This window comes from Sturnira hondurensis, unplaced genomic scaffold, assembly GCF_014824575.4.
Source record: "Sturnira hondurensis isolate 20B ecotype Veracruz unplaced genomic scaffold, ASM1482457v3 Scaffold0005563, whole genome shotgun sequence".
Lineage (NCBI taxonomy): Eukaryota > Metazoa > Chordata > Mammalia > Chiroptera > Phyllostomidae > Sturnira > Sturnira hondurensis.
This window is the reverse complement of record NW_028078194.1, coordinates 2,791,858-2,807,283: the sequence shown is the minus strand read 5'-3', so window position 1 is coordinate 2,807,283 and position 15,426 is coordinate 2,791,858. Positions and strand designations below refer to the sequence as shown.

The 15,426-nt window shown below is 44.8% G+C and overlaps 1 protein-coding gene across 1 annotated transcript; it reads left to right on the top strand.

Annotated features, from left to right (window-relative positions):
• The first annotated feature begins 880 nt into the window (after positions 1-880).
• ANKRD1 (ankyrin repeat domain 1) lies at positions 881-9,918 on the top strand. The gene is made up of 9 exons (XM_037047325.1): positions 881-1,023; positions 1,647-1,826; positions 2,724-2,861; positions 2,988-3,095; positions 4,211-4,309; positions 5,787-5,885; positions 6,187-6,285; positions 6,428-6,526; positions 9,027-9,918. The coding sequence occupies exons 1-9, from the start codon at positions 997-999 to the stop codon at positions 9,135-9,137; spliced, it is 960 nt and encodes a 319-aa protein (XP_036903220.1). The 5' UTR covers positions 881-996; the 3' UTR covers positions 9,138-9,918.
• Positions 9,919-15,426: the final 5,508 nt, after the last annotated feature.

Genomic DNA, 15,426 nt, shown 5'->3' with positions numbered 1-15,426 from the left:
TGACGCATCAGAATGATCTGAACGCTCTGACAGATGCAGACTTCTAAGACTCAGCACAAGTGCCCCAAAGAGGGACCCAGGGATCTGCATTTCTGACAAGTTCCCGTAGATGTCTTCTAACCACAGCACCTGAGAACTTGGGCTCTATGACCTAATGGAGGTCATACCATTGCTAATAATTGGTCTCATATAATCTGTCTCAGGGACCATTTGGGCCCTTTTTGGATAAAAATTGCTCCAGTAAGTATGCTGTTCTAGAAGACAGTGAGCACATCATATGCTAATTATGGCCAATGATGCCATAAAACAAAAGTGCATTACTGAGTGCTTTCAATTTTTTGTAGTGATGGTGAGATGGCATGTCATGGGGCCCTTTTAGGCCCAGACATCACTCCAGAGAATTCCAAGCAGATATAGACGAGGGCCATGCGGACTGGACTGGGACCCTTTCCTCTCAGGCTATTTGCCCATGGGAATAGGGTGTCCTGAAGCCGCACTTCCCCCAAGTGAAGTGCTGATAAGCCTGGTTATCAGAAAGATATTATTGGGAGTGTGATATGCGGGGTATTTACATTTTCTTGATAGAGTTAGTCATATGAAAGCTGACAAAGAAGGAAAAAGAGCAGCGCTGTGGTGCAATATCAACCGGCAGCTGTCCCCTGGCTTCCCGATAACTAGGATGACTTGCATTGCTGAGCGGTGCGGTCACTGCCAAAGGAATGGCCCTCTCACATTTCTTCTTGATTCACATATTCAGGGGTGTTGCTTGTCATCCCCTCCCTCTTCTGCTTCCCAGACACTGAGTCTGGAATGAAAATTCACCTGCCTCTGAGTTGGCCTCTGGTGGGGGCTGGGGTGTTACTTGGCTTCCCAGGTTGGAAGATTATCTCACCCAGTCCTGGCTATATAAACCGAGCGGTGTGGAGTTCAGCAGGGCCAGCCTCAGGGATTCATCCCGCAGGAAAAAAACCGTCTTCAGGCGAACTGCAGGCCAACATGATGATGCTGAAAGTAGAAGAGCTGGTACGTAAGACACAGTATTTTTACGCTGAAAACTGGCTCGGCCTTGGTTTTAATTTGAAAAATGGAATGTCCTTTTCTTTCAGACATAATGCACAGGTACTCTGAAAATGTCGTCTACGGAAAATGGTTGGTTTATATGATAGAATAAGTGAATTAGAAAAGTGGAGCCGGCAGCAATAAATTCTCTACGTACTTCCTATTTATTACCTTTTCCTTTGTTTTCATTACTGAAGTGTAGCCTCACATGTCATTATAAAAATGCCTTAAAGAAGAAGTTCTCTTGCAAGAACTTATGTCTGGAAACTTTACAACTCAGGTCAAGAGTTATCAAAAGTACCTAAAATGAAAGAATTATAAATAATCAGAGGGGGGTTGTGATTTTCCTGGGAGACCTGTGATTAAGCCAATTAAATGTTTACATGGATTTAAACATATCAGTCTAACCTGAACCTCGATTTAACTAAGACAGCAGGGTCAGCACCTGAAGGTGGTCCTGGGACATTGCAGCAGCGTGTCACAGCCCGAGATCAGGATGGACCAGGGGTGCCCCGCGGCATCCTCTGCAGAGAACAACTCCGGACAGGCCCTGCTGCTTCTGACCCTCCCATCTTCTCTCCTTGTAGGTCACAGGGAAGAAGAGTGGCAGTGGGGACACTGGGGAGTTCCTTCCTGAGGATTTCACAGATGGAGAGTATGAAGCTGCTGTTACTTTGGAGAAGCAAGAAGACCTGAAAACCCTTCCGGCCCACTCCCTCAGCCGCGGGGAGCAACAATGGCAGGTTGAGAAACAACGAGAGGCAGAGGTAAGGATCTTCAGTGGAATCCACTTGCGGGGGGTTGGGGATGGAGTAGGGAAAGAAGGTGCCGGGCAGGAAGAAGCAGAGAGAGACACGAAATAAATGTCACCATTCTGAAGATGTTTCTTCATCAAATTTAAACCCATAAAGAGGCAACCTCTATGGGACAGGTTGTGGGAAAGAATTTTTTGGCAAGACTATGACCTCTAGATTCTGAATCAATGATTGGATGTTCTTTGACCATGTTTTGATTGAAAGACTTGGAAAGAGAAATGTGTCCAGTGAATTTCTGATGTCATATGGCATCTAGTTCATTCTGAGTGAGGCAGACCTCTTTTTCTCAATACTGTGGTTTGTGGTCCACAGATAATTAATTGTGTCCATTATCTGTATTGATAAGATCTATGCTGCTGGGTGAATTTTCATTCCTTACTAACTGCAGATAAAACATGTATTAGTTAGTTGTCGTCCCAGGAGAGTCTGTTTCATGGGCCCTGCTTAGTAGAATGCCTGAAAGAGACTGCATTGCTATTCCAAAGTTTAACACTTAATATTGGATTCTTTTGGGTTAAAAAATAGTATTGAATATGACCAAAAAAAGAATTCTACAGAAATCTTGGGTTTGTTTATGGCAGTCATTTCAAAACTCATCACTAAATCCTATCTCCAATTAGTCCAAAGCTGATGATAACATGTAAGAGAAATGAAGATGAAGGCAATTAGTTGAAAATTAGGCCCCCAAATACTTGAATAAAAAATCACTGAATTGAAATCAAATATTTTTTTATGTTTTGCTCAAACTGTTCACATCCTCATCTCAGACCTTGCAGATTTTGTTTAGCTATAGCCAGAATGCTTGTCAGTAGAACTCAACATATTTTGAAATACAGATTTTTTTTTTAGCTCAAGAAGAAAAAACTAGAACAACGGTCAAAGCTTGAAAATTTAGAAGACCTTGAAGTTATCATTCAACTGAAGAAAAAGAAAAAATACAAGAAAACAAAAGTTCCAGTTGTAAAGGAACCTGAACCGGAAATCATCGTAAGGGCCACTTGGTTTTGTAGTATTGCACTTCCGGTGTGGACGCTACAGGGGAATACATGCCTGTGGAGGGAGTGATTAAACGTTGGGACCCTCAGGGTAACGCTCCCCCTATTTTGGCTTTAGACAGAACCTGTGGATGTGCCTCAGTTTCTGAAAGCGGCCCTGGAGAATAAACTGCCAGTAGTAGAAAAATTCTTGTCAGACAAGAGCAACCCAGATGTCTGTGATGAGGTAAGGCTTAGTACACAAAGCACTGAAAATCCAGCTCATCAGTCTCGTGATTCTTGTGCTTTATTTGCAGCCTTGCTAATATGGTGCCAAAAATCAATCCACCTGAAACAGTTTCTCCAGCTGTTGCCACATATGCCAGCAGCATAGTGGGAGAGTACAGTGGTCAAACAAACAAACACCAATAAGTAAATAAATAAAATCAACCCGACGCAAAACAAAAATAAGGAAAAAAATAAAAAGGCTAGATCAGTGCTATGAATTGAATATTTTTTTGCATTGAATACTTCTGGCTGGTGTTTCACTTCATCTTTAACTTTGCAGATCCTTGGGATAGACCTTTAATAACGAAGCAAGGCCAACAAATCCCCTTTGCAGAAATGTGCAACTAGCGTAACCTCTGATTAGACCTGAACCCATCAGCTCTAGACACGGAATCTAGAGACTGGGCTTCAGCTCGCTCACTACTTTGCTACTTGATTTTCAGCTGCTAATTTGCATTTTCTGGACCTCAGTTTCCTTATCTGTAAATAAAGGGCACTGGAGTGAAATGATGCCTACGGTTGTTCCAGCTTTAATAGGTCTATTCATCTACTTGTATGAAGCCAATTGACCAGAAATCTCTAATCCTTTTTATGTTCTTTCCCCCATGAATCAAAATGGGGAATCATTTCTGAAGTTGAGCTAAAAATGAATCTCTCATTTTCTTAAAATGAATTGAAGACTTTTAGATATTTAACTTAGCAACAGTCCCAGATGGAAGAAAACTGTCTGAGCTGCATGACAAATATGACCCAAACAATGAAGGAGCAACATACGGGAGGGAAAACGAGCGTCCTGGTAATTTTGAGCCTTCAAGTTCATACCATTCGTGTAGACCTCTAGGCACTTAGTAATGTCTGTTGCAGGAAGGTCAAATCCCAGTCACAGGATAATTGTTCTACTTCTGCAATTTTAGTGAATTTGACATTTCTGATTCATAAATAAAAGCACTCAAGTTTCTATCTAGATCACCAGAGTCGCCAGATGCACACCTCCTAGAAAGGATTTATGCACAGTTTTATATATGCATTTCTCTCTCCCTCCCCCCCCCTTTCTTCTGATCTCTATTCTGACAGTATAAACGGACGGCTCTTCATAGAGCATGCCTGGAAGGACATTTGCCAATTGTGGAAAAGCTATTGGAAGCTGGAGCCCAGATTGAATTCCGTGATATGGTAAATATATTTCTTTGCTTCGAAATAAGTCAAAATGAGTGGACTGTATGAAGCTGAAGAATACCTACAACAAAACAATGGGAAACTGGTCTGAGAGAACGAGGCAGAATCTTATTTCTCCATACAAAGGGAAAGTCGGGAGATGAGCTGAGGTCATGTGGAAAGTATTTTCAATACACATTTAAAAGGAGAGGAGTGTTCCAGGGAAAAGAAAAAAGTAAAGGCTGTTGAGCAGAATTCAATCTCCTCATCAGAGAGATGGGTCGTTATCAAGTCAGTAGCATTACTGAGAGGTAATGCAGTCGACACGTGCCTTTCAACATCCCTGTCCTTCCATTATGCACGGCTGCCTGCTCTGACCCCTTGGCTGCCAGCAACAAATCCAAATTCTCTAGCTGCACACCTTATATGATAGATGCCCACTGCCACAGATGCAATTTGGGGCTGGGCCGCACACGAAATGAATCCGATCTATGGAGAGCAGCTGCTATTCAGACCTCAGTAATTCAACCACTGTGATGTCTACAGAGATCAGTACACAGCATATTTTATGAACTGAAATTGAGCTGGGAAATGCTTTATTATTTAAATGTAGCCCAATTGGACTTTATAGCAAAGTGGAAAAGGTATATCAAGAGTTCAAAGGATCTGGGCAAAATTGAACCCAAAAGACACGAAGAAAAACACTTGAAGAAACAAAAAATAAAGTTTGCGTAGAAAGACACTAAAATTCATGAGGGTGGGATTTGACAGGCCAGGGTGCACCGGCGCAGTGAAGAGGGAACCATCTGCGAGTGAGTGCAGTGTGCAGGCCCACGAGTGAGGACAGTCGCGGCACAGCGGCGGCGGCGGCGCTAGCGCAAATGACAGCAGACAGCCGGCAGGGGATGAGGAAAGAACAACAGGGAAACTGGAAGGGGTGTCAGATCCAGATTACAGTCTTCCAGAAGGGACTACTTTTATTCTGCCAGAATTTTTAAGTACTTTGTCTGGAACTTGTGAGGATACCTACTGAGCAAAAGTGGTTCGAAGTTCCAGCAGGTGTGGGTTTGGATGTCTATCCTACCATTGGCTGGCTGTATTTCCTTGGGTAAGAAACTTACGTACTTTGGAGACTTGTTTTTCTCATCTGCAAAATGAACACAGTAACACCTACCTCCTAATGTTGCCAGGAGGATCAGCCCGTTGAGTGGGTGGCACCATGTTGCCATGAGGAGATTCTTAACAAATCGTAGTTTTCTTCTTAGTATGTATTAGGTTAAGAGCCTCCTAACGATGCCCACAACGGGTGCACGTGTGAGTGCATATACTCACATTCACACACATAATGTTCAGCTAAAACATTCAGCCAAGAGTTGGAATTGGGAATCTAGACCCTAGCAAAGCTGGTGTTTCTGGGCCTTGGAAACTAAGTACTAACTCCTCTGACCGGATTCTGCTTTATTTTTAAGTCATGTCCTTTTACCTTCCGGTGTAGCTGGAATCCACAGCCATCCACTGGGCAAGCCGTGGAGGAAACTTGGATGTCTTAAAATTGCTGCTGAACAAAGGAGCAAAAATCAGTGCCCGGGATAAGGTATTCCTCCTCCTGCAGCCACGGGGCCCCTTTCCTCATCTTCCTCCTGTCTTCGCTTCCTCTTCTCCTCTGTTTTACCTGTTCCCCTTCTCCTTTCCATCCTCCTTCCTCTCCCCCCGGGGATCCCTTTCCCGTCTGTCCTTTCCTTCCTCCTGTACCCCGTTTCCCTCCTTCTGCACCCCACTTGCCACGGAGAGCTCATGCCTAGTGGCCACTTTCCGCCCCCACCCCCTACTTTCCTTGGGGCCTGGGACAGCCCGGTTCCTCACGTCAACAGCCTTCTTGTTCTTCAATCTCGCAGCTGCTCAGCACCGCGCTGCACGTGGCAGTGAGGACCGGCCACTACGAGTGCGCAGAGCATCTCATCGCCTGTGAGGCGGACCTCAACGCCAAAGACCGAGTGAGTAGAGTAGCCGGGCAGAATCCCGCCTCCTAAACTTCACTCCCACTGACTCGGAGTCAGTCCTCAAGCCGGGCACCCTCTTGGCACCCACTTCCTGTCTGCAAGGCCCACCTTTAGCCGGTTCCCTCTGCCTCTTTAGGAAGGAGACACCCCCCTGCACGACGCCGTGAGACTGAATCGTTACAAGATGATCAGACTGCTGATTACCTACGGCGCTGATCTCAATGTCAAGAACTGTGTAAGTGCTCCACACAAGGGACCCTGCTTGCAAGATTTTTTGATTTACAAAAGCATATCTGACAACCTTGAAAACAGTCCCGCGATGGCAGTATTCCAGGGGTCTTCTCTAACGGGTTAAGTGCCCGTGTCCATTCCGTCCCTGCTAACCTTGGCAAGGACTCCGGTCACTGGTCAGAGGTGGGGGAAGCTACAGTGAGTAATATGACTTCACTGACAAATGCAGTGTCTAGTAATTCTCTTAAAATTTGGTCTTGAAAGTAAAAGATGGGCAAATTGCTCACCTTCACAGACACAAAGGCAGTTTGCCTTGGCATCCTGGCAGAGCAAGGCCTGGGGTGGACAGGTCACCCACGGCTCCTGCAGCGGTCTAAAATCCCACAGGGGCCAATGCAGCCAAGGGCCAATGAGCTCAAATAATCGGCATCCACGCGCAGTCATTCTGGACAGCCCTCCCCGCGCGCAGCAGCAGGAGGTGCCGCCACTTTCTTCCAGTGGCAGCTGTACTTGTGCCTACATTTTTTGAGATAATTTCCATCTTTTCTCCACTTTGGTTTATCTGCACATCCCTCAGAATAATTTCCTATATTTAGGTCCTGAAAATGCTGTACAAGTCCCTTCTGCAACTATGTATTAATTTAGCTTCATCTGTAAGCAGGGAACGTAACCAACTTCTCATAGTCCCGATTCTCAGACAAACATCATCGAATATAAGCTTTAAAAATATCACCTAGAGGAATGGGTATAAATTACTGAAAAAATAACTTGAAAGCTTTTGGAGAATCACTTTAAAAAAAAAGAAGGAAAAGAAAATCCCAGTGATCATATAAATATGAATAATTTCTTTTCCTTATTGTGTTACTATGAGACTGAGAGGAATATTTTATCATTAAAAAAACTAGCTTGGTGACAGGAACAAAGAATAAATGCATGAAATAGAGCCTGCTGCTTGGGGTGGAAGTGTGTTAGCATCCCTGATACTGGGATTGGTCTTATCTAATAATTTAAATACAGTTTCTGAAAAAGAATAGATTCAATAAAATCTCAAAAGCTGAAGAAAATAAGACTTTTTTTCCAGGCAGTGAGACATTACCAGCAGAGATAAATGGCATACAGATTTGGGGAGACTGTGTAAGCAGGCGGAAAATCAGGAGACAGATTTCAGTAGGGAGGCATGCAAGGAATTTGTAGAGTAGCCAAAAATATACACACAGGGCTCAAAGTTCTGTATACCAGTTAGACCCAGGCCTAAGGATTCTGATCTATGTTCCCCAAAGAGCCCAAAAAGCTATTGGACACTCTCTGGAAAGGGATCAGGAACAACACACAAGGTCATTGTATTGTTGTCCAAAACTCTGTCTTTGTGTCAACTGATGAGTGTTTCTTAAGAAAGATGCTGTAGAGGTGAGAAGTCCCAAAGTGAAGGTCATAGGGCCACTAAGGAAGGTGAAGGGGGCCAGGCAGATCATCTAAATACCCCGTGTGGGTGGCTGCGGGAATCTGCACAGGGAACTTGCAATGGTGCAGGCTCTTCCCCACCCAGCCCTCTGTGCTGCCAGCCCATCTACTTGCTTTTCAGAAACCACACATTCAGTTGGGAAATCGCTTACTTTCCAACTGTTGACAATTAATTCCAGCCTAAAAACAAACAAACAACAACAACAAACCCCTGAGCACTGTTTGGGCCCAAACAAGGCAGGTTTCTACCCTGATCTGCATCTCCAAACTGCCTGTGTGCCCTCTCTGGGTGAAAGAGAGACTTCTGAATGGCTAGAGATGGAAAAGATTGAGGACTTCTCATATTTAAAGACAAAAATTGAGAAATGACAGGGTTTTCATTTCTGTTAATATCTTGAGATATATTCAAAAGAGGAAAAAGTTGAAGTAAAAAATTATTTATTCACACATGTCACTGATGTCACCTCTGAGAAATAAATGTCCCGGGAGAAAGCTCAGGGTGACCGGTGTGAAGAATCTACCCGCTGGTGCGGTCCTAGTCCTGAGCAGCACCCGAGTGTGTAAGTCAGGGTGTTGGAGCAGCTTGGTTGCCACTGGTTTTATCAATCAGGGAATCATTTTCCAAATTGACAGAAACTGGTTTTTCACGAAAAGGTCATCAGGACTACAGAACTGTGCCCATGCTGCAGAATGATGGAGGGGCAGGGGGGCATTTTTTAAAATCTGAAGGTGACTTGTCGTAGTCTTGCCATTTAGTGCCTTGGGACTGGGGATGTCTAGTAATGCTTGAAATAGTCCTATGGTTGCTACAGGTCGGTGGGGAGGTGGGGGGGACATTGCTAATCTAAAATGCCAAACGCATTCCCGTGAGAAGCACTGAGGGACTGCTTTGAATATACGCTGTGAATTACTCATAAAGGAAAGCATAAGACGCTTCAACAACATACACGCATCCATTACCGCCTCAAACTCCCACACAGAGGATGTGAATTTACAGGTGCCTCCCCTCTGGAAGTCAAAATTTCCCCATCTGTTTTGCTTAGGCTGGGAAGACCCCGGTGGAGCTGGTGTTACACTGGCAGAGTGGAACCAAAGCCGTATTTGACAGCCTCAAAGAGAACTCCTACAAAAGCTCTCGCATCGCTGCGTTCTGAGAGAAACGTCAGGCTCTCATCAGCCGCTTTTCACCTGCGTTTGGAAGGCGCCGACCCAACCAAGAGCAACTAGTTCTAAAATCCAACTTCCTCTTATCAACCTGGGGTCAAACTGCACCTTAGAAAAGTTTTGAGAAAGCACAGGGGATATAGGCAGTGAAATTTCCCGTAGTGAGACTCACTCTATTTATTTGTACATATCCCCGTTTGTTTATTTATTTATTTATTTGTTTGTTTTGAAAGGCATTTCACCACCACCGGTGCTCGGATCCTTTCCGGTGGTCTGTTTGGTGAGCAAAGCGGAATTAATACGCAACAAACACCCCAGGGCCTTCCCGTAGATAGTTCTTAGACCACGTTCATGAGCAGTGCTCTCAGTGACTACTGATGTGTCACTTCCCTCACGTAGGACGTTTCAAGGAGTTTTAAAAGACAAAGGTGATTAATGCCACCCTCTTTCCTCCTGAATTTTTATTCCTGAAGTCTGAGGCAGTGGAAGGCACAGAGTGATGGAAGCAGTAGAATGAAGGAGACTCTGTGAGAAGGACAGGAAAGCCAGCCGTTGTACAGCTGGGCCTGGCGCTTCTTAGCGGGCCCCGCGGGTACCGAGGTGCAGCGAATGTCGCGAGTGTGAGCGGAGACGGTGGAGGCAGTGGGCAGCTGGGCCCTGCAGAGCGGGAGCTGATCAAACAAGATGAAAGCGATGGCGAATTGTAAATGTGTAAATGTGTATTATGTCGTACGTATATTTTATATTCATAATAAAAGCACACAAATGCTACACCTCTTTCTAAGTACTTCAGTCCGTGGAAAAGGCCGTTGAGAGGGCGTTGTTTTAGTCCTCCAGGTTTTTCAGATGAGGAATGTCCTGTGGAACAGCACTTCTCGGTATTTAACGTGTACAGTAAGTATACAGATCACCTGAGGATCCTGTCAGAATGCAGACTCTGATTCTGCCAGTCGCAGGAGAGGCCTGAGATTCTCCAGTTCTGACGGGCTCCCAGGATGCAGAGGTGGAGGTGGCCACAACCACACCCTGAGCAGCAAGGCGGTGAAAACATAAAGATACAAAGGACTTGAAGTTCTTTGGGTCCCAATGATGGGGGCAAGAGACCCCTAGTGGGCAGAATGTTTACTGCAGGTTCAACGTGCTCCTTGAGAAGTTCCATCAGGGATTGCTAATTGAGGTGGAACAATTACTGTGGACAGTGGTGGGCAGAGTCAGAGGCCCCCCACAAGAAAACACACCTGGTGAATGACCTCTGGTCCGCAAGGGTTTGGAGGCCAGGTGCAGGAGCAGGTGCTAAGACCTGTGATGAGAAAACCAGATGGTCCCTTCCCTGCCTTCCTGGAATGGATAAATGCTAAAGAAATAATCACAGAAATAAACACAGAGTAAATATCTGTAGTAAGTACAAGTGAAAAGTCCAGAGTGCTGTGAGTCTAAGATATGGAGCCACGTCATTTGATGGGGTGAGAGGATTTTTACAAGGACCGCTTTGAGGTGGTAGCTTTCAGGGGAGTCTGAAGAGTAACCTGGAGTCATTCAAGCACAGAACATTCCAGGCACCAGAGAGAACACAGGGCAGGGCAAGGTCTTGCCCTTTAGGGAATCTGTGAGGCCACTGTGAAACACCAGCACTGGTACCCCTTCCAAAAAACTCACTCCAGGTAGGACCAAGCACACGTCTTGGCTATGCCTCTGATACTTTGAGAGGACTCACAGACATAGTCCATAACGGGGTCTGCACCGGTCATGGACACATACAGAGTTCTGAGGCTGGTTTGAAATATTTTTGAATCTTTTCTATCTAGTCTTCTAACAATCCAGTGTCTACCTCCCTGGGCCACCCTCCCCAGGCCACCGGGAGCTTCCTTCTCTCTCCTTTCCTCCCTCCCAATCCCCTTGACCACCCTCTGCCTTCCCTCTAAGGTTTTGGCTCTAAACCCTTAGATCCTTAAAGCTCAGGGACCTTCCATTGCTTCCAAGTAAAGCACCTACAACACAGGCAACATTCCTCTCGCTGTTACCAATGTCTCCCACAGCAGAACTTTGGTGCGTCATCGTGTGATGGAGTTCTCTCTTTATGATGTCTTCCTCAAGTCTCCTTCCCCACAGGAGGGTGGCGGGTAAAGGGGAGAAGAGAACAAAAGGTTCAAACACTTTCGTGTTGGCACATATAAAGACTTGCACTACTACAGAGGAGGTGACATGGAATATGTCCCACAGAACAACACAACTCAGTTCTGCCAAAGCTAAACAGTTCAGGCCAAAGCCAAAGCTCAGTTCTGCCAAAGCTAAACAGTTCAGGCAAAAATGTCAAGTTTCTGGAAGTCAAGCACAGGAAGTCTACTTTTTAAAAAAAGATTTTATTTATTTTTTTAGAGAGAGGGGAAGGGAGGGAAAGGAACATCAATGTGTAGTTGCTCTTCTTGTGCCCCCACACTGGGGACCTGACCCACATCCCAGGCATGCGCCCTTACTGGGGATAGAACCAACGACCCCCATGGTTCGCAGGCTGGCACTCAATCCACTGAGCCACAACAGCTGGGGCAGGGAGTCAACTTTTATAAGCGCCTTCCTTGTCTTCCCACCTGAGCCAATTCTTTGTCCACAGCCTGTCTGTTGGCTTGTGTTTTCTCAGTGAAGGGAACATCCCTGTGGCCAAGAGACTCCTGAAAGTTCTCAACACTCTTGTCCTCTCATCCTGCTCTTTCAGCCCCACAAAATCTTCTCATCAAGCACACCGCTCTGTAATCTGTCCACTTCCTCTCATCCCAGGGGCCATTCCCTTAGTTCAGATTGCCATAGGTTACCCCCCTGGATAACTCAAATGCTGGGGGTTACCCCCCCTTGCTGGGGCCCCCACGCCCCTGGTTTACTTCTCTCCAGTCTGTTCTTCAAGCTGCAGCCAGAGTGATTTTCTAAAATGCAATTCCGGTCAAGTCATTCTCTTTTTAAAAATTCTTCAATGGGTTCCCAGTCCTCCTGAATAATTTTAGTTTTCTAAAATCCTTAAAATCTGACAGCTGTTAACTCTATTCTTATCTGTTTCTCATTACTTTCCTAGCTAAACTCTAAATTTCAACTCTACTTGGATTTTCAGTGACTTAAAAAAAAAAAACCCCACAAACCGGCACTTGCTTTTCCGTTTTTCCATGCTGTGCCAGGTCCCCGGCAGGGCCTTCCTCGCACCCCGCTTCATCCATGGCGTGATTTCTCCTCACTTTTCGGGTGAGCTGCATTTTGCCCAGAAGCTGCCTTGACCCTTCCCTAGACATCCCTCCTGACAGTGCTCTTACAGTCCTTTTCCCCTAGGCCATACTGTCGATCATACTGCCTTCAGCCCCCAAGGGAAAAAACTTCCTCTCTCCCCTTGAACCCCTAATACATACCCATTAAGTATTAAGCCAGTTATAGAAATGGACAATGGAAAAAGCAAACAGCACCAATAATTCCAACTTCAAGGCACTCTGTGATTTTTCTGTGAACATTACTCATAGGCACTGTACATTTAGTTTTATAAGTTTTCAGTTAAAACAACTTATTCTGCACATCTTTATAAGTGGTATTCTTATGTTTCAATAGACAATGGGTCATTTAATCCTATTATTATTGGGCATTTAGGTTGTTCCATTTTCCCATTATTTTAGACATTGTTGTAATGAATATCCTTTTTCATGCACCCTTTATCCATAACCAGTCGTTGCTGAAAAGACACATGAAAGGGTCTGTAAGATTGGTATCAAATTATACCTTCCACATTATTGCCTTTCCAATCATGAAAAAACTTCTGTTCAATCTGATTAGCAAAATATTTATCTATCTACCTACCTATAAATTTGACAACTTTTGCCTGATTACTGTAAAGTTCAGCATCTTCATGTTTACTAAGCATTTTTCTGGGTCAGCCTTCTTTGTCTAATCTCCTGTTGCCAGGTTCCCCGGAAGCAGCACTGGAAATGAGGGTTCTTGTGGTTTATTGAGAATAAATGAGCATAATAGGATGAGGCGGGAGAAGAGGCAAAGATGTGGTCCCAGAGGAAGTCTCTCTGCAGTCCAGTCCCAGGGAGCTCGGGAGCATGAACTGCACAGCACAGGCCAGAAGGCTGGGCTGTGATGCCCTGCATCAGGCATTGTCTGCGGAGGAACCCCAGGGGTGGAAAGGAAACCTCCCAGGCATCCCTGGGTGAGGTGGTACCCATCATCCGGGATAATCCTTCGGAGGAGGATGGAGATAGACCATTAGTTCCCACCATCTGGAGCAGCTGAGGGCTGGGTACACCAGCCTGGTGAGAGGGGTCTGGGTGAACACAGACAGCATTTGGCATGTTGGGTGAGTTCTAAAAAGTTTAAAAGATAGGGATGCCAACCCTCTCTGGAATGTGCATCATAAATGACTTTCCTAGTCATGCTTTTCTAACATTTTTATAGGGTCAAATCAATCAAGCTTTTTGTTTTCTGGCTCTAGTGACCACTTTGTCTTTTCCAATCCAAACGGTTTCTTTTCTTTAAATTTACCTATTTCTCTAGTTTTTTACAAGTTAAAAAATTGTATCTTTCACTCATCCATATTTACTTTGGGTGTGTGTACTCGGAATGAGATAGGAATTGGATTTCCCCCCCTAAATGATGGAATGATAGCTAATAGTAGGTACATTGTCCACAACTGATCCTGTTCTGAGCCTTCTGCAGATACTAACCTATCTAACCCTTGCAATGCCACAGGGAGAATAGATGAAGTGAGGCAAGAGTGGTTACATAATTTTCCAAGGTCACGGGTGGTAAGTACTAGCAGGCTGGGGTTTGAGCACAGGCAGTCTCTTCAGGCTTTGCACTTACCTGGTGCGTGGTGCTGCCTCCCCCGCACAGCGACCCCTTCTTCCAGCACTGACCTACCGACCTACTGACTGACCCCTAGCTTCCTCTTCTAACTGCCGTGTTTCTGGACTCCCAACTCTTTCGTTAACCTAAAACAACTTCTGTACCAATTACACAGTTTTTGTTTTTAATATAGTTTTAATCACTAGTGTTCTGCTGTGCTCTGAATAATTGTCCAGTACAGGTCCGTCCTATTATTCTTCTACAAAATTTCCTATTCTTACATTTATTCTTTCAAAATGCCAAGTCTACAAACTAAGCATATACACAAACAAAAATATAAACACTTTGTTTGGATTTTGTTAAATTCATTATTTAGGGGAGAATTTGATGTATAACATCTCCTCATCCAAGAAAATAGAATGTCTCCATGTATTCCAGTCTTAATTCCTCTTATGATTTTAATTTGAGTTTTCTGGAAATAAAGAACAAACTGACATGGACCAGAGGGGAGAGGGGGACCATGGGGGAAAGAAGGGGGAGGGTCAAGCCAAGGAACATGTATGAAGGACTCATGGACAAGGACAACTGGGTGGGGTGGGGGGAAGAACTGAAAGTGGGGGTGGGTGGGCAGGCAGGATGGGGAGAGCAATGGGGGGAAAACTATTAATTGAATAAAAAATTTTGTTTCCTTCACAGATATCCTATGTATTTCTTGGTAATTTATGTCTTTATAAATAGGGTCTTTTAAAATGATATTTTATAAAATATTATTAAAACTATTAGCTTTTGTGTACTTTATCACTGTTTTTGCAGAACTTATTTTTTATCTTAATTTTTTCAGAGAAAAAGGGAGGGAAGAGGAAAGAAACACAGATGTGTGAGGGCAAGATCGACTGGCTGCCTCCCACACACCCGCAACAGGGGGCCGGGCCCGCAACTCAGGCATGTACCCCGACCTGGAATCGAACCAGGAACCTTTTGGCTTGGAGGCCAGCACTGGACCCACCGAGCCACACCAGCCAGGGCACGTTTTGCTGAAATTGTATTATAGGTATGGTCCTCTTGTTGCAACTAAATTGGTAGTGGCTCACACTCTAACAAAAGACAGAAGTACACATACAGGGGTGTCCAACTTCTGGTGTCGCTGAGCCACACTGGAAGAAGAGTTGTCCTGGGCCACCCATTATATACACGGTGACACAAAATCACGAAAAAAATGTCATATTTTAAGTAAATTTACGATTTTGTGTTGGGCCACAGGCTGGACACCCCGCACGATTAGAAAGAAACCGCTGACTGCTATTCAGCGGTGACAAGGCGTCAGGCCCTAGCACCTGAAAGAGAGAAGCACACATTCAAAGACAGAAAGCAGGCCTAAGTGCCAATGTGGAACACGTCCGTACACCAAAAGGCACCTGCAGGTCTAATGTTTTCCCAGTTACTTCTTATTTTTCAAAAAGATAG

Coding starts and splice junctions, on each gene's coding strand:
- ANKRD1 (XM_037047325.1), top strand. CDS start 997: ATGATGATGCTGAAAGTAGAAGAGCTG. Junction 2,862..2,987: donor AACCTGAACCGGAAATCATC/GTAAGGGCCACT, acceptor TTTTGGCTTTAG/ACAGAACCTGTGGATGTGCC. Junction 6,527..9,026: donor ATCTCAATGTCAAGAACTGT/GTAAGTGCTCCA, acceptor TGTTTTGCTTAG/GCTGGGAAGACCCCGGTGGA.